The sequence below is a fragment of the Cetorhinus maximus genome, chromosome 2, assembly GCF_964194155.1.
Source record: "Cetorhinus maximus chromosome 2, sCetMax3.hap1.1, whole genome shotgun sequence".
In the NCBI taxonomy this organism is placed as follows: domain Eukaryota; kingdom Metazoa; phylum Chordata; class Chondrichthyes; order Lamniformes; family Cetorhinidae; genus Cetorhinus; species Cetorhinus maximus.
Window position 1 is genome coordinate 51,290,138 of NC_135880.1, and position 19,511 is coordinate 51,309,648.

Here is a 19,511-nt window from a genome sequence, read left to right on the forward strand (position 1 = left end):
AAGTGACAAAAGGGACAAAGAGAGTACCCAAACAAACCCAAACAAGGGCGCCTGGGAGGTAGGAACTTTCCAGAAGTCCCAAAGATATACCTTTTTGGAGACCACAACACATTTCCAGCTGGCAGTGAACAACAAGGACAAAGCCCTTCTACAGGCAGAGCAAGATGAAGCAAAAGTAAAACCAAAAAATGTTCATATCAAAGCTGAACTGAAAGATTTGAAACACAAGATTCAAGCTGAGTATACATCTCTGAAAACGCATGATAACCTGAAGTCTTCAACGAACCAAACTGTTCAAGATCTGAACAAACAAATCTCTGAGGCATCAGAAAGGTAACAGGAGGAAATAACAACAATCAGTTACCCTGTTGGTAAATCAAAGTGGAAGTTGGGAAAATTCAACCAGCTGTAAAGCCAGGTACAATAGCAGGCGGAAACAAAGAAGTTGCGGCCATAAAAAGACTCTTTGTAGAACCAATACGTGCCCCTGGAAAAACATGAGGAGTTAAAAAAGAAGTTAGATGCTATTTTAGAAAAAGCTTTGTTGGAACTGTCAGCAGTGAAAAAGGCAATACGGTGAAATGCAGAGTGAGAAGCCAAGAGCTGAACAAGAAAATAAACAGTTGAAAGGACAGCTAACTGTCCTTCAAGATCAAATTCAAAAACAGTGCAGAACCCTTCAGCAACATGAAAGAATAAAGACTACCTTGAACAGCAGGATGGTGGAACAGCAGAGCAAACTCAATGAGACACTGTTAAGTTACAAGAAAAGTCACAACCAAGTAACTGAGCTTTGCAATGAAAAGGAAAACCTACTGAAGGATCTTCACATGCCTCAATGATCCCTCAGGTCAAAGTTTGTTCCTCTGGAAAATTGCAAAGTGAAACAAAATGAATTTAATGCCACTCTGAAGGAACTGAAGCAGCTGCTGGCAGTGAAGACTCAAGAAAGTTATATACTCCAGGAGGAAGAGGTACAAGGAAGAGACTGCAGCTCTGAAGGAAACAGTTGCACACTTGGAAGGAACCTTGGAAGATCATGACATCTCCAAAGAGGTATACAAATAGGTGGAAATCAAGAACATAGAATGGCAAGCAAAGGTAGAAGTTCTCACAAGAGAGCATGAGGTGTTTCAAAAACAATTGGCAGAAATGCAATCACAGGATGTGAACTTAAAGGATAGCATGGAGGAATTATACTCTGCTAAAGAAAAATTGATCAGTGTAGAGAATCAACTTTTACACATGAAAGAGTTTGATAAGGAAAAACGAGAGCTGGTGAGAACACTGGAATGTCACTCACAGGAAGCAGAACACTTGAAAAAGGACTTGAAACGCTTAAATGATGAACTTGTACCAACAAATGCAACAAAGATAAATCTTCAATTAATACTTGATGAACTTCAAGTATCAGATGTCTCTACTAAACATTCTGAAAAATGCCTGAACAGGAGAAGGAATTGCTGAAGAATCAGAACAGTTACTTAAATGCAGAATTAATAACCAAAACTGATTAAATTGTTGAACTCCGATCCAACCTGAACAACATGATGGATATGAGGTGTAGTGTGGAAATGCAAGCCCAGAATTTGAAAGCAAAGAAGGAAAATTCTAAGAAATACATTGAGGATCTAACAACTGAACTGAAAGAGTCTACACAGCTGTCAGTGACCAGTCAATAAACATTCTGAACAGAACTGAATGCCTAGGTGAAGTTGTCAAACTTATATAAGAGTTCCACAGATAACTCTGAGACAAAGATAACTAAACTTACCAAAATAGTTGCAGAGCAAAGTTGTCCATTCTCGGTAGAGGTTCCTGAAAACTCTCAATGGGCAGCCCAGCCAACCACTCAGGAGGTAACCACGCCTCCAGTGGAAGAGGTAAAAGAGGGTGATCAGCAGTCTGAGGAGCCTCTACCTCTAGCCCCGACGACGGTACACCAGGTCAACAGTGCAACTATTGTGCATATGCTGTAACCCCAGTCAGCATTCCAAAGCCACAAGAGATGATGGAACCTGGTAGCAGCCTTCCATGGCCGACAATGAAAAGCAGAGGTGAGCATACCACTCAACCTTATTCTCCTCACTGGAAGACTCTTCCTCAACCACAGAGGACATCGTGTCAACCCACACGATGACAGAAGAAGAGAAAGGGCGGGATTTTCTGGCCCCACCTGTCGCTGGGATTGTCTGGTCCTGCCGCAAGTCAATGGGCTTTTGGCTGGGCCGCCAAATCTCCCGCAGTGGGTCCCGCCACGATGGGGATGGAAAATCCCGGCCAAAGAAGTGACAAGGAGACAAGCACAATGTTCATCCATCCTGCAAGAAATGAATTAGAGTAGCAACAACCACCGATCAGCATAATAGCCGAATCAACCAAATGCATTTCAACGAGAAGGAATGGAAGAAAAGAATGAAAGAAACTCAGGTGCCAGTTCAACATCCAAATCAACAGGGAAAACCAGCAACAACAGAGCCTACCACTCTTCCAACAGGATTGCAAAAAAGATATGGAAGGGTTACAAGGCCTCCAGACTGCCTGAAACTTTAAATTCAAGGACTTGAAGGGGGAGGTGGGATTGTGATAATGTAGTGATAGTGATAATGAAGTATTAGTGATAACATAGTAACAGCAATGTAAATGTATGGGTGTGATAACAATGTAAAACATGAAGTAAACTATTATAGCTCTAAATACATTTTATAAAGACTTGGGGGGGAGGTGTAGTATAATGGTATATCACAAATAGGGTTAATGTAGGACTGAGCACAGTACGGCCCTCACAGTGATGTTTGAAGGCACGTGACCCAAACCCAGGGTCAGTGTGGTGTTGAGCAGAGACATGCGTAGATCTAAGCATGGAGACAGCTCCTAGCTTGTGCCCTTTACTGTGCATGTTTAAATAGTTCTAGTAGTTAATAAAGACTTACAGTTAACCTACGGAAGACTACTTAGACTTCTTTAAGACATACCGATCAATAACCAACACCTCACAACAGAGATGATCTTTGTAAACATCCAGCAGTTTTTCACTTTTTTGACTTTCAAAAGTTTGCTTACATTCCAATGCATTGAAACTTGGCTCTATCTTTTTCACTTTTCAGGTGCTTAAAGAACTGCTATGTAGTTGAAGTGATTTTCATTTTCATTTGATATTTTAGGATGATTGACACGTGGAAACTACATTACAGGGCCTGAACAAGTCATATAATTGTCATAATATAATAATCTGCAACTGAATTAATTGTACCTTTCTAATAAAACACAATATAACGTGTTTTAATGTTACAGCAATAAATAGATATCTTTAGATGTAATCTCCTTAGCAATTCGATATTCAACATTTCCCTAATAATGCAGTGAAATCTGTAAATTATGAATACCTAAGGTACTGAGGTACTGGCATCAGTTGTCCTTTTGTTGCAGGTGTCCTCATTTTCAAAATGGTTATTGCATTTACTGGGAACCTGTTAGCTCAATTGGCTAGATGGCTAGTGTGGTTCTAAATAAGACCAACAGCACAGGTTCAATTCCTTTTCCAACTCAAGGTAGACTTGGGACCCTTGCCTGCCCCAAACTTGAAGTAGAATGGTACCCTCAAGCTGAATAACCAATTCTCTCTCTCTCCCTCTGACGCCTACAGTCTTTTGTGAACTATGGCTAATTACCAACCTACCTATTGTATTTACTGTCAGCTACTGTAGGAGGATTCAAACCCAGGTATCAGCAGGCACACCAGTGAAAGTGGGGAACCAAATCCTAGATACCAGTAAGGAAAAGAACTGTGGGAAATTCAAACACCAGATACTGGGTGGGGGGGATCCAAACCCTGGACTAGGGGAGAGAAACCTGGCATGGGTAACCATTCATTGGTCATTATGATCTTCAGACTCATACCAAATATGCACTTTGAACATTTGAAGTGTGACAAGTATTTAGGGACTTGGTATGCACAGGGCTGTCTATAGTTCATAATTTGCAAGTGTCCGTGGTTTCAAAGTTGCACTTGCATCTTTTACAATGTAATTTATTTGGGTCTCTCAATAAGTGTCATTTTTGTGCAAGTGTGTTTTTTGTGAGTGCCCATTTATACAGCTTTCACTGAATGTGCACTAGTAACAACTTCATCTCAGCTGCCTGACTTCATTAGTACAGGAAAAATAGACACACATTTCAAATATATATATTGAATACATAGCTCAAAAAATCATATGGAAACAGAGTTGATTTCTAACATGTATACACCATTACTTGCTAAATCCTACCTATTACACTCATGCTCCTTCTAGCTGGCTGCTGTGAAAGGCAAAGGATATGAGCTGAGGCAATACACCAAAGTTAGAATCTATCCCAAAGGAACTTGGTGTTACAGGCTGAACTCACGATGGAGGAAGCTTCTCTTCCAAATTCCTTAAATGCACTCAAGGGAGGACTCAACCAAAGAAATAAATACTGGTTTGATCAACTTGAAAGAATAAAGTCTGCGCAGGTTCTTTAAGGAGAGGGGAAACAACATGGAAGCCATACCAGCATGCAGAAACATTTTTGGGGGATGGATGGAGTGAGATAGGAGGTTGTGTGACAGGAGGGAATAAATAAAAGGGAGGTGCACCACAAACATATTCAACATGCAGACAAGTGTAAATATGACCACTTGTATTCCAGGCGGATCAATCAGTTTCTTGACAAAATTGTTCACCAAGACATTGGTTGATGTAACAACATTCTAAAAAGGAACCGCACCAAGAATATGCTTGCTGTGCAAGAGAATGTGCCTGCCTTAATTTGTATCTTAACACAGGCTATGCCCAACAGTTTCAGACTAATGGCCATGAATACCCAGAAAGTGTGTTTTGCTTAATCAGTAAGACTGTTTAACTGGCTCTAGTTAAAGTGGATTAAACTACGCTTGAGCAGAACTGCACATGCAGGATTGTCAGGTAACAGGTAGCATGCATATTCAAATGAAATGACCACTGTGCACACAGCATATAGCAATATCCCACCTGCTGTAGTTGACTCCTCGCCATCTGCAGCTGTTGGCATTAAATACAGAGTCAGTAAATGGATAGGAATGATCAAAACACAGTACAGCTGTCAGCTAAAGTACTCATGCATGGATATTTGCAATACTTAATCATCTGTGGCTGCTTTTAATCTAAAAGCACTCAAACACCATTACAAATATTTCAACTTTGTCAAATTAATGAAAGTTCAATGTTAACGTCAATACAAGCCAATCTGACATTTAAACTCAAGCCTAAGTTTTTAACACATTAAATAATTGATACCTTTATTGAAACATGCTTGAAAACTCTGCTTCTAAAATCAAGGACACTTCCTGCAGTTTATTAGCATTTCAATTCAAATGGCTCTAACCTGCAGAAATTGTAGCAGCAGACACTGAGATAGAAGATTTGTGTTGGGAAAATGTGAACTCGTCCACTTTGGCAGGAAGAACAGAAAAGCAGCATATTATTTAAATGGAGAGAGGTTGCAGAACTCTGAGATACAGAGGGATCTGGGTGTCCTGGCACATGAATCACAAAAAGTTAGAACGCAGGTACTGCAAGTGATTAGGAAGGCAAATTTAATGTTGTTGTTTATTGTAAGGGGAATAGAATATAAAATAAGTGTTTTACTACAGTTGTATAGGACAAGACCACACCTGGAATACTGTGTAAAGTTTTGGTATCCTTAATTAAGAAAGGATATAAATGTATTAGAAGCAGTTCAGAGAATATTCACTTGACTGATAGGCGGGATGGGGGAGGTTTACCTTATGAGGAAAAGTTGAACAGGTTGGACCTGTATCCATTGAAATTTAGAAGGATGAGAGGTGATCTTATTGAAACACTTAAGATCCTGAGGAGATTGACAGGGTGAATGCTGAAAGGATGTTTCCCCTCGTGGGAGAGACTAGGACTAGGGGACACAGTTTAAAAATAAGGGGTCTCACACTCAAGATGGAGATGAGGAAATTTTTTTTTTCTCTCAGAGGGTCGTGAGTCTTTAGAACTCTCTACCCCGAAGAATGGTGAGGGCAGGGTCATTGAATATTTTTAAGGCGGAGGTAGATATATTCTCGACTAACCAGGGAATCAAAGGTTATTGGGGGATAGGCAGGATAGTGGCATTGAGGCCACAATCTGATCAGCCATGATCTTATTGAATGGCAGAGTGGGCTCGAGGTGCCAAATGGCCTACTGCTGCTCCTAATTTGTATGTTTGTATGTTCATATGTAAACATAGTTTAACATTCAATTGGATTGCAGCAAAAATAGTATGAAAATGGGATGGTAATATCCACTCCCACCTATTGTGCATGCTGTGATTGTCACTGGCTACTCTTTCCTTGTCTGCCCACATGGAAACACTGGTGGCTTAGGGAGAGGGGCCCACTCCGTCACGTCTAGTCCAGTTATCATTGCTGTCCATAATTATCTGATGAAACGTGATGACAGGGTCATAAGGTCCCAAGATATTTCCTGATAGAGGCACAGGGCTGATTAAAGGCCTCCTCTCCCTTTAATTAGGCCTGTACACATATAGTTGTAGGCTTCACTCTCAGATGAGGCCTACCGAAGACCTGGCTGAGATCGTGTGTCAGAGCTTTTCTTCCCTTTTAACTGCTTTTCTGGTGCTGAAGCATTGTTTCTAGGATTTGACAGCTTTTCAGTGGCAGGTTTCCTCTTCACACTGGGAGCCCACACTGCATCACAAATAACCCTCTAAAAAGGTGATGGGGTGGGATGGAGTGAGAGTAGCGGATAGATATCTTGTTTTGTCGCTACTATGTGACAAAGCTGAGAATACTGTCCAGTATGTTACATTGTTTGCAACATGAGAAAACGTTGTTTATACAGTGAGTTGTTGTGATATGGAACACACTGTCTGATGATGGTGAAGGGTGATGATGGAAGCAGATTCAATAGGAACATTCAAAATAAAAAAGTGGAATAGATACTGGAAGGGAATAAATGTACAGGGCTATGGGGTAGGAGAAGGGGGACAGAATATAAAAGTAGGGATGTTTTGCTACAGTTGTACAGGGCATTGATGAGAGCACATCGGAAGTGCTGTTTACAGTTTAAGAAAGGACATAATTGCATTAGAAGCTGTTCAGAGAAGGTTCACTCAATTGATTCATGGGATGAGGGTGTTATCCTGTGAGGAAAGGTTGGATAGGTTGGGCCTATGCCTATTGGAGTTTAGAAGAATGAGAGCTGATCTTATTGAAACATATAAGGTCCTGAGAGGACTTGACAGGGTGAATGTTGAAAGGATATTTCCCCTTGTGGGAGAGACCAAAACTAAGGGGCACAGTTTAAAAATAAGGGCTTTCCCATTTAGGACAGAGATGAGGAAAAATGTTTTTCCTCAGAGAGTCGTGAGTCAGCAGAACTCTCTTCCATCAAGAGTGGTGGAGGTGGGGTCATTGAATATTTTTAAGGCAGAGGTAGATAGATTTTTGGTCAACAAGGGAGTCAAAGCGTAACGGGGGATAGGCAGGATAATGGCATTGAGGTGACAACCAGATCAGCCTTGGACTTATTGAATGGAGGAGCAGATTTGAGGGGCCAAATTGCCTACTCTTTCTCCTAATTTACATGCTTGTATGGCTGTGAGTATAGGGTAGCTCCACCAACTGGAGTCCAGGATCATAGCGACTATGTTAGTGGACTAGTAATCCAAAGGCATGGACTGATTATTCTGCCACAGAAACTGGGGAATTTAAATTCAATCATTTAAATAAATCTGGAACAAAAAGCTAGAATCAGTAATGGTAACCATGGAAGTACCAGAATTGTCCATTAGGGAAGGAAATCTGCCATTCTTATCTGGTATGGAGTATATCTGCTCTGCAGCAATATGATTCCCTCCTAACTGCCCTCTGAAATGGCCTAGCAAACCCTTTAGTTGTATTCAAGATGATGGTAGTGAATGGATTGCAGCAGTTCAAGAAGGCAGTTTATCACCATATTCTCCAGGGCAATGAGGGATTGGAAATATGCTGGGCCTTGCTAGCGACACCCATATCCCACCAGTGAACAAATCTTTAAAAAAGAGCCGGCACAGACAGAATGGGTTGAATGGTCTCCTTCTGTGCTCTATCATTCAATGATTCCATAATATGAGAAGAAATTTCGACAACTTTTGGTTATATCAAAGTAACTTCAAATTTGTATTTTTCTCTTACATTGAGTTGATACGAAAACAAAAATTTCTAGTTGCATATCTCAAACTGAAATTTCAAAACCTTGTTTTAAATTTAATCAAATGCAACACTTATGCCTTTGGAAAAAAATGGAGATTTTACTGAGCATTTAGAGTGCTGGTGTAAGGCTACTGTTGAATCTATATCCACCATCCTATTAGGTAGCACATTCCAAATCCTAACCAATCACTGCATAAAAAACATTTTCCTTATGTTGCCTTTTTTCCCAATCACGTTAAATCTCTGCCCTCTTGCTGTCAACCCTTCAGCCATTGAGAAGAGTTTCTCTTAGTTTATTCTATCTAAATATTCATGATTTCAAACCTCTCTGTCAAAGCACTCTTTCTCTGCTCTAAAGAAAACAGCACAAGCGTCTCCAGTATATTCTGCAATTGTAATCCTCATCCCTGATACCATTCTAGTATATCTTCCCCAAGAACAGTTGGCTGGGTGGGCAAGTTGTAGAATCGCCTTGTGAAAGATGGCCATGGCGCAGCCACTGGTGGAGGTGCTCTTTATTAAGATTTGGACCAGTATCCATCATGGTTCAAGCTAAAGGCGCAGCCTTGCAGTGCGAGTTAGGAGAATGCCTGCACCTGAGCTGAGCTCAGCATGTAGTCCAGTGGCCGAAGCTGCCACTAATCGGTCAAGTGGAGTAAAGGTGGGATGGGTTTCGGACAGCCATTAAACTCACTACACACTGGCCATCCAAATGGTGGCCAGCATTTTCCGGCATGCATGAAGTGGCCTTCAGACTTAACCAAGAGAGGTCCTTAGGACACATAAACTAACCTACACATCTCTCTCTTTGATCTACAGGAGGAGAACATCAGGATCATGGAGCCTGGTGATTTGATGGTATGCCTCATGGCTTACAGAGACCAGAGAAGAAGAAGCAGAGAGTGGCAGAGGCACCTAGCTCAACAAATGGGGGAGCACCTCCCTCAAGAAGAAGAGGTAGCAGGGCCTGCTGTGCACACAGCTGAAGATCCACAGTGAGTCATCGCTTATAGGTGCTTCGCTAGACCCAGGGTCTATAGACAGCACCTTTCATTCCTGCAAATGACTGAGAACCAGTGCTGCCAATGACTGCGCATGTCTAGGGTCAGTCATGTATGCCACCTGCTGCAGGGTTTGGTGCCATAGGGACATGGAGGGCATCTACTGCCCATGAAAGTGACCACGGTGCTCAATTTCTACACCAGTGGCTCCTTCCACAGCTCCACCGGTGACCTTCAGACACAAGTGTATCCAGGATGTCATGGACACCATCTTCATGAAGGCACTGAACTTTGTGCATTTTGCCTGGAATCAGGAAAGCCAGGAAGAAAGAGTGCTAGGATTTGTGCAGGTCTCAGGTTTCCCACAGATGCAGGGTGCCAGGGCAGATGAGAAGGATGCCAGGTATGCGTGTGTGCTGAGTAGAGCCATGGACAGGATGAGGAGGTGTTCTCCAGAGGAGATGATATCTGAGGGTGCGGGTGTGAGACTGAGTGGTGATGTCCCTTGAGCTGACAGTGAGTGAGATGCCAGTGAATGTGTGATGGGCTCGTGGATGAGTGAGTTGAGATTGATGAGATGGTTGACTTACCCTGGCGGCACTGATGAGATCATTTATCCATTTCCTGCATTGGATGGCCAATTTCTTGTGTACAGTGTTGGCATTGACGACTTCTGACACCACCTCCCAAGCCGGAATGTGAGACTGATGGGCCTCCTGCGGCCAGAACAGGGGTAGGGACATCACCGCGGGCCTCCGCGGCATCCAGCGCCCAGGGATGCATCACTAAATCACTCTTCCTGGCTTTGGGGCCATGTCTTCACCAGAGCAGTCCTGGGCTACAGTTTAAATATGGCACCCAGTGTAAGGAAGCGGCGAGATAACAGCGTGGTGGGCATATCGGAAGCTGCCTGCCAGCGATCCAGTGTGTTTCCCATTACTGCATAATTGATGAGGCAGGAAGGGGATGATACGTCACGAAAATCCACCATTGTTCCCAGCTGGTAAAAGGTCTTTTCTCACTTAGTGCAAATCTGGGATGATTCCACCCCTAGACTTTCAGGCATAAGCTATCAAGAAAGTTTGGGGAAACTCAGGCTTTTCAGCCTTGGATGAAAAGATACGAGAGGTGATTTTATAAAAGGTTGTTTGAGGTAGCAAATGGCTTGAAAAAGGTAAATCAGGACATTATTTTGAATGCAATAAGAACAATTATCAGGCGTGGCGTTTAACAGAAGACCGAACCAATATTGCCCATTTAACACAAAGTCAAAATTGCCCTCAGAAAGTGAACCTCTGAATTAGTTCAAGAATTATTTGGATTCTGCAGTGAGGGAAAGTTTAGGACATTCTGCTTGGTGAACTAAGATAGGGCCAAACTGCCTTGCTGATCTGTTTATGATGCACAGTATCCCCAGATAAACAAGGGGTTCTTTAGGCTTTTTGATCATTGATAGCATGGTTTTAGTATCAAAGTCTGCACTAAAGGATGGATTTTTGCAAGTTTCTCCCTCTGCTCCTGTAACATTGATAAAAATTCATTAGAAAACTCATTTACATGTGTCAATGGGGTTTGCAAATAGGGGTTACAAGTGATCCCAAAGGAAATTTGTCCACCAGATCCTTTTAGAAATAGCTTTTCTTCTCAGTTTTACCCAAATTTATAATGCAGTGATTAACCAAATAGTTTAATGCATTTGTAATTATATCTAAAGCTCTTGTTGGTAATACTTATGATTTAGTTTAATACAACTATAATCAGCTTGAAGTCCTTTTCAACTAAAAATGCTCTCCACATCATTTTTCGGCAGTAAAATATAGTTCTGAAACTATCAATCTGATGAATTACCCCACTGCTGTACCAAATGCTTGCAATATTGGAAAGACAATAAAACTGATTCTTCTGCCAGTCAATATTTTACAGAGAAGGGGGTGGGAGTTAATTTTGACTTTGTGACTTAGCGTGAAACCAGCATTGGCAAATCCACAGCCCGTTTTACGTCCCTGCCAATTTCTTTTACCATTAAAGTCAAGATCCATTTAAAATAAAAAGAAATGGAAGAGATGCAAAATGGGTCTGCCAATTGCACCAGGTCAAAATTACTGCCAGGAACTTTACCCAACAAAGGGTAAAAATATCTATTTACATAAGAATGGCAGTCATAGCATGATGCAAATGATCTCACTGACTGAAGCTGCACAGCCGTTTTCACCAGATATAAGTGATTTATAGTAATTATCCATCTGTGCAAGCTTCCCTCCACACAGTGGGTTGCCTGAGGGAGTGCTTGCACAGTTGACGGGAACTTAAAGGCTGCATGCTCACCTGGCAGATGAGGAGGGTTTAAAGCAGCTACACTCTCACAAAATGTAGCATTCTAGGGAGGAATAAATTACTTGGGTCCTGTGGTTCCCAACATATTCCACCACTGGTGGGTTTTCTTCATCCTCTGGATCTGTTGTAGACTAATTTATAGTAATTGACTATCATAATTAGTCATCAGCTGCATTATCATTATGCCATGAAACTTGAAAGATTGTAGAAAGTAAATTAGGCAGACCTTGATCTTGTTTCATCTAGCAATTCCGATATTCCTAAAACAGAGGGTTTCAGCCATCCATGCCCAGGTGAACGGACATCGTACTTGAAGTCATATTGGGTGAAGAGGGAGAAAGAAGAGGCTGCCTTCTTTGACAAAAAGGCCATCGTGGGTGTGATGGGAGGTGCTGGTGGTGAGGAGAGGGTGATGGTGAATGATGGGGTGGAGGCAATGGAAATGGGGCCACTGAAAACCACGTTTTCTTTATAATCCCGTTCCAAATGCATTTATCAGTTATTTCTGGCTCCTTTTCCCATCGCACCATAATAAATCACACATTCGTTTCTCCACCAAGAAAGGAAAAAATGAGAAAAAAGCAAAAAGGCTTAAGAGGGGAGAAGTAGAAGAGAAAGAGGGAAAATGAATGAAAAGAACTGATGCAGAGTGAAACAGAAACACAAAGGCGGTAGAGACAGATGAGTGAGCAGCCATATTCTCTGAGTTGTGTTTTATTGTGTGTATATAAATCATATATATGCATGTGCACTAATAGTACTGTCATGTGCATGGGGAATCAACATTAAGCATTATCTTCAGGTAAAGCAGAGTTAGATAAAGGGGGAATAATGCAAACAAGTTTTGCAAATATAATTCAGTTCTCTTTTAAGTCATTTATTCTGTTCTTATTTTATGGAATGCTTTTATCTTTATATTTGTGGCAATCTGATGTGTAATATACCTTTAAGGAGAATGTTATAATAAAAGATCACATGATCTTATCCAATGACAGAGTAGCGTGGGCTATTTTAGTAGTCTGTAGTCTGTAGTCAGTAGTTAGTAGTCTTGATTAGGAGTCTTTAATGTAGATACAGTTGTGAGTACACAAGTGTAGTTGCTGAGTTCCTTTGTAAATACATAGGATGTGTTCTACAAAGGAACCGTCTACTGATTTACTCTGTCCATGGTAGCAACTCGGTCATCCCGAAACAAGTGTGCAGCCCAGAACCATCAGTCCAACTAACCAGTGACCAAGGATCCAACAAACTGGTGACGAGGTGAAAAAGCAAGAAAAATGAAGGATGAGAAAAAAAAGCGAGAAAATTGAGGAAGGAAATCAAGTGAACTGAAATCGGGCTGTACTTCACACAGTAATTGTAAGTAGAATTTCTGTCCTAATTGTCAAAGCAGTCCCCTCGAAGCATTCCGCGGTTTGAAAGAATTAATCCTTCTGACCTAACAGTGGACGACTGGTCTCATTATGTTGAATGCCTCGCGTTCTTTTCCAAGCAAATGACAATGCGGGGGAGGAGAAGAGGTGCACGATCCTCTTATCCACACGTGAGAGTAAGACTTATGGACTGATCTGAAGTTTAATAGCACCCAGTGCCCCGGATTTGAAAAGTTTTGATGATTTAGTGAACCTTGTGAAGAACCATTACCAGCCCAAGCCCTAGGTAATGATTCAATGGTTCAGATTTAACTCAAGAGAAAGAGCCCCAGGGGAGGCAGTCGCTTGTTAAGTGGCACGTTGAAACAGTTAACAGAATATTAGGAGTTTGATACATCTATAAATTAAATGCTTAGAGATTGTTTGGTGTGCAGTATAAATGAAGATTCGATTCAGAAGAGATTACTGCCTGATTCAAATTTGGATTTTCAGAAGGCGCAGGAAATAACACTGGCCATGGAAGGCGCAATGAGGAACTCAAAAGCCATACAGGGAGCACAAAATGGCACTGACCTCCACGCTGGGCGGGAAGCCCCAACCAAAAATGGCTTGAAAATGTACAGATCTGATGAGAAGCAGGACGCAGCCAGAGCTTACAGACAAATAAAAAGAAATGACTTAGCAGTGAAAACATGGAATAATGGTAACAGAGATGGAAGCAGACAGCCTTGTAATGAATGGAAGTTTAAAAAAGTCAAATGTTTTTACTGTCATCAAAATGGACACCTCATGAGACATTGCAAGGATAGAATCAGGCAGATTTTCAATCAAAAGAAAAAAAACCCATGAGATTCATAACATAGAAGAGCCTGAAGAAACCATTTCTGATATTTATTCATTGTATAATTTAAAGGTCGGAAGAATAGAACCAATCTATGTAACAGTGAGGGTGAATAATAGGTCTATCAGAATGGAGGTGGATACAGGAGCTTCCTCTAAGGTAATAGGTGAGCACACCTTTAAACATCTGAATAATGGGAATGTAAATTAAACTTGGAAGAAACAAATGCCAAATTGAAACCTTCCACGGGAGAAGACATCAAAATCAAAGGCATAAGCATGGTTACTGTACAGTCTGGAAGTCAATCAGTGAAATTACTCTCGATAGTGGTAGCAGGTGAGGGGCCAAGTCTCCTTGGACAAAACTGGCCGAAGGAAATTAAATTGGATTGGACTGAGATATTCCAACTGACAGCCACTGAGCTACTACAAAAATAAACCTTGATTTTCCAAGATGAACTCGGGAAGATCCAAGGGCTACAAGCAAAAATTCATGTTGATCTAGATTCGACTCTTCCGATTTATGAAGCAAGGCCAGTACCTTATGCAATGTGGAAAAAGGTAGACGCTGAATTTGATAGATTAGAGAAACAGGGAGTTTACGACCTCTGCAGTACTCAGAATGAGCTGCACCAATAGTCCCCATACTTAAGCCTGACCAAAGTGTTCGAATTTGGGGGACTACAAATTGACTGTCAATAAAGCGGCTAAGTTGGAAAGACACCCTATACCAAAAATTGATGTCTTGAATGCTAAGCTGGCAGATGGAACCGCCTACACGAAGCTTGATATGAGTCATGCTTATCAACAATTGGAGTTAGAGAAGGCCTCCCAGAAGTTTGCCACAATTAATACACACAAAGGGTTGTACCGATATACTCGTTTGCCTTTTGGTGTATCCTCTGCATGCGCCATATTCCAGAGAATAATAGAAAATTTACTGCAGAGATTGCCTCATGTTGTGGTTTATTTAGATGATGCTCTAGTGACAGGATTCACTTAAAATGAGCATTTGGCAAACTTGGAAGAAGTTTTGAAGCGTTTTTCATAGGTGGAGTGCATGTTAAATAAGAAAAGTATAAGCAAAAGAGGTAGTCTATTTAGGTCACAGGGTAGGTGCACAGGGCCTTCACCTGGTTGAGGAAAAAATGAGAGCTATTAGAGAGGCCCAGCACCAAGGAGCACCTCCAAGCTAAAATCATTCTTGGGAATGGTCAATTACTATGGACGCTTTTTGCCTAATTTGTTGACAGAACTGGCACCCTGTATTACCTACTCAAGAAAAAACAACATTGGTCTTGGCAAACACCACAGAAAGACGCTTTCACAAAAGTGAAACAACTGTTGCACTCATCCACTCTATTGGTACATTTTGACCAAAGAAAAGAGTTAGTCGCATCTCTTTATGGAGTGGGAGCAGTGCTCCCCATCTAATGTGGCTCAGAACGACCTATTGGATATGTAATAAGAACGCTCAACACAGCGGAAAAGGGATACTCACAGACAGAAAAAGGTTTGTCAATCATCTTTGGTGTCAAGAAATTTCACCTGTATGTACATGGTCATCATTTTACAATCATTTATGGTATCACCATAAGCCTTTGCTAGGATTGTTCAGCAAGGACAAGGCTATACCACCCATAGCCTCAGCAAGAATATAGAGATGGGGTTGATTCTGGCAGTGTATGAGTATACTTCCATCCACAGGCCTGCAAATCAGATTGCAAACACTGATGCGCTTAGTCGTTTGCTTTTGAAAGAAAACGATGAGAATATTCTAGTCCCTCAAGAGCTTGTTTTATTATTGAACTTCTTAGATTCATCATCAGTATGTGCTAGACAGATTAGAGATTGGACAAGTCGAGACCCAGCCTTATCCAAAGTACAAGAGCAAGTTCTTCATGGTTGGCCACAAGAACAGGAACCTGATGAAATGAAACGGTATTTTCACAGAGATATGAGATAACCAGCCAGGATGGTATCGTATTGCAGGGAGCTCGAGTGATTGTTCCTCCAAAAGGATGAGAGCCATTGTTAACTGAACTACATAGTCCAGATATTTCCGGAATGAAGACCATAGCATGCAGCTATCTATGGTGGCCTGGAATGGATGGAGAAATAAAGAGCTTAGTGAAAAGCTGTATGCAGTGTCAGCAAGTGCAAAAGTTACCTCCAGCAGCTCTGTTACACCCGTGGGAGTGGCCAGGAAGACCTGGGTGCAATTGCATATTGACTATGTGGGACCTTTTATGGGAACAATGTTTCTCCTTAATGTTGATGTTCACGCAACATAGATGGACATATATGAGGTAAAGTCACCAACATCTTCTGCTACAATTGACAAGCTGCAACAACGTTTCGCCATCAACGGATGACCAGAAGTGCTCATATCAGACAACGGCACAACATTTACGAGTGCTGAGTTTCAACGGTTTATCAGCCTCAATGGTATTACTCATGTAAAAACTTCACCATACCACCCTTCTTCGAATGGACTGGCCGAGCAAACAGTTCAAACATTCAAAAATGGTATGAAGACATTAGCTGGAGACTCCATAGCGACCAAGTTGGCAAGTTTTCTTTTCCATTACAGAACCACACGTTAACAGGTATCACAACTACTGAGTTGTTGATGAATTGTTGTCTCAGGACAAGATTGAGCATAATAGTGCCAAATTTAGGGGAGAAGGTGGAAAGGAGCCAGGGAAGTCAGAAAACTGTACGTGATTGGCATAGTCATGACATAAAGTTTACCATAGGAGAGACAGTATATGTGAAAAATTTTGGTGAAGGACATAAATGGTTATCAGGTGAAATAAGTGAAGTCACTGGACCTCTTTCTTACCATGCAAAAATAGAAGACCGAATCATTTGGAGACATACAGATCATATAAGGAGGAGAGAAACAAGCTATCAGGAAATGATTCCTCCAGTGTTCACGACTGCATCAGCATTTCCAGATGAAAGAACTAACTGAGTACAGATGTGTTTGAAGGGTCGGCTGCACCTGCAAGAGTTGAGGGAACAGATTTACAGGTGTCCGAAGAACCTGACGCTCAGACACCAGAAAAGCAGGTTCCTGACAAAACATCTGAAGCTGTAGGGCTGAGACATCCTACACGCATAAGGAAACCCCCAGGAAGACTAAATTTGTAAATTACTTATCTGTGTAAATAATTTGATATTTTGAGAAAAATTGTATTTGTAGCTGTAAAATATATTTCTGAGTAAAGGGGGTGGGATGTGGTAATCTCTTGTGTAATATATCTTTAAGGAGAATGTTATAATAGAAGATCACATGATCTTATTATCCAATGACAGAATAGCGTGGGCTACCTTAGCAGTCTGTAGTCAGTAGTTAGTAGCCTAGAGTAAGAGTCTGTAATGTAGAGTCAGGGTTTTAGTTGTAAGTACACAAGTGTAGCTACTGAGTTCCTTTGTAAATAAATAGAATATGTTCTACATAAAAACCGTCTACTGATCTGCGATCTCTATGGTACCAATTATCATCCCAAAACAGGCATGCAGACCTGATCCATTGATCCAACTAAACTAGTGGCCAAGGATCCAACAATATTATTCATAGTTAACTTGCAAAACTCATAGCAGTGTCATGGTTATTGAGTACAATAGTGTGGTGGTTATGTTGTTGGACTAGTAATCTGGAGAACCTAAGTTCAAAGCAGTTTGAGCATCTGAACTCAAGTTTAAAAAATCTGGAAATGAAAAGCTGATTTTCAGTAAAAACAAGCTGTTTGGCATTAAAACTTAATTGCTTCAATATAAAGATGTCTATGGAAGGAGCCCACTATCCTTACCCAGTGCGGCCTATACCTGACTCCAGACCGAAACCCACATGATTTACCTTAGCTGTCCTCTGCAGTAGCCGAGCAACTCACTGAGTTGTATCAAACTGGCAATTAAAGGCAGAATTTTTTTTCAAATAACCGGTTGGAGCATTGGAGTTTCCTGACAGTATAGAGCAGATACAATGCTGAGACATTGCAGCACTTCTACAGGCTATAGGATGTAATTACAGCATGACAGGTTTACAGGCAGTTCCCATTACAAATATGAAAGTTGACACCAGAGTGTGGCAAAAACATGACAACAGGAACCAAGGTTCTGTGTGACAAGAAGTGCATAACAATATTAGTATCTCTCCTGTCACTTTTTTGATGGGAAGTCAGAGGAACTGAGTCATGTCCTGAAAATGTATTTAACATAAAAGCAGAAGCCCTTTACTGTAATCCCGCTCAAATTTAAATAGAAACAATTAATGGAATGTATTTGATTTTTAAAAATGAATAAAAGAACCTGGTAGTCATGGTGCTGGACATTTAATCTACCATTTTGATAAATTTCCAAATTACTTAAAGCAACAGCTATTTAATTGAATGAGATTCCTATAAATTTGCAAATGATAAATATTTTTCATTTCTCATAAAATGTAGTCCCACAAAATGTATTAAATAAATGGAGCAAAATTTATTCATAAAACTAAAGGAACAAATACAAAATGGTTTCCGATAGGCATTAATGAAATAGAACCTGTGAGCATTATTAATTATGCAGCAGGCGGGAGTACACTAAGAGTATTTTTAATCAATAATGTTTTCAGCTGCAGGCGGGACAAGGACTGAGTGGGAATATTTATAAACAGGACTGGGTCAGGTAATATTTTTAAATGAGTTTATATTCCAGATAGGAACAAGCTCTGAGGAACAGAGTTGCATTGGGAAGATTTTACAGATGAGAACACATTCTAAAGAGAAGGAATGAGTCAGGAATATTTTCATTGGCCTTTTTAAAAAGGAGCTGGGAATTTTTCTTTACTATTCTCAGGACTGATTAGGGACCAGGTTTCAGGATAGCAGGCATTTTTTAATATAAATTTTCAGGAGTGATGCTGCATCAGAGTGCATGGCTAACCAGGAAATTAGCCTGAACTCCATTGCTTTCACACCTCTAACAGCACCATTACCTTCTTAATATGCCTCCTGTCCCCTAACATACTCATTTACCCTCATCCACATCCCAAACATCTGCCTGCAGCTCCACAGCATATTCATTGTCGTCTTGTCTGCTTAACATTTCCTCTACCAATCAAATATCTTATTTCTTGCCCTCTCTCTAACATCTGATTATCAATGACTCCCTAACATCTTCCTCCCTTACATGCACTCCCTAAAATTCCCTGCTCTTTACCCTCATTGTTTTGCCCTGCAAAGTCACCTTCACTATTCTAATATCTCCACTTCATCTTTGAATATTCACCTCTGTGTACCTGCCTGACTAGTATTTTCCCCCAGTTCATTACCTCTAAGATATGTGTAAGAATGCTTTTAAGTCATTCCAGTACAACAATACACATCAGTGCTAAGAGCACTTTAAAAAATGCTTGCTTCCAGCCTCCGGGAAGGAGGGGCAGGGAACAGAGGATGGGTCAGGGAATGATGACAGGAAAAAATTGTTCCAGGCTTGGAGGCATTAAGGCCTAAACAACTGTAAATTCGGCTTGGAAGAGAAGACAGCAAGAGAGACTGAAAAATAGAAGAAAATTAAATTAAAAATATAGTTGTTCAAAAAAGTTAAAAATAAAGTTGTTAAAAAAGATAAAAATTCAAAACATAATTTTTTGAAAAATTCTGGCTCAAGTCCTGAAATCTTCAAGTATGGCCACCCAGTGGGCAGAGCATGTTAGTACATGGAAAAATTAAAAAACAGCAGTCACCCGGTGAC

General features: G+C 40.9%; 1 protein-coding gene across 3 annotated transcripts in view; it reads right to left on the reverse strand.

Annotated features, from left to right (window-relative positions):
* The window catches only part of edil3b (EGF like and discoidin domains 3b), a 311,349-nt gene that overhangs the window by 213,301 nt on the left and 78,537 nt on the right, over positions 1–19,511 (reverse strand). For 2 of the 3 annotated variants that reach the window (XM_078564731.1, XM_078564710.1), the window contains exon 3: positions 5,010–5,039. The exons of the other annotated variant lie outside the window; for it this stretch is intronic. In XM_078564731.1, the coding sequence (XP_078420857.1) occupies positions 5,010–5,039 (30 nt within the window). The remainder of the gene's footprint in view (positions 1–5,009; positions 5,040–19,511) is intronic. 3 annotated transcript variants of the gene reach the window in all.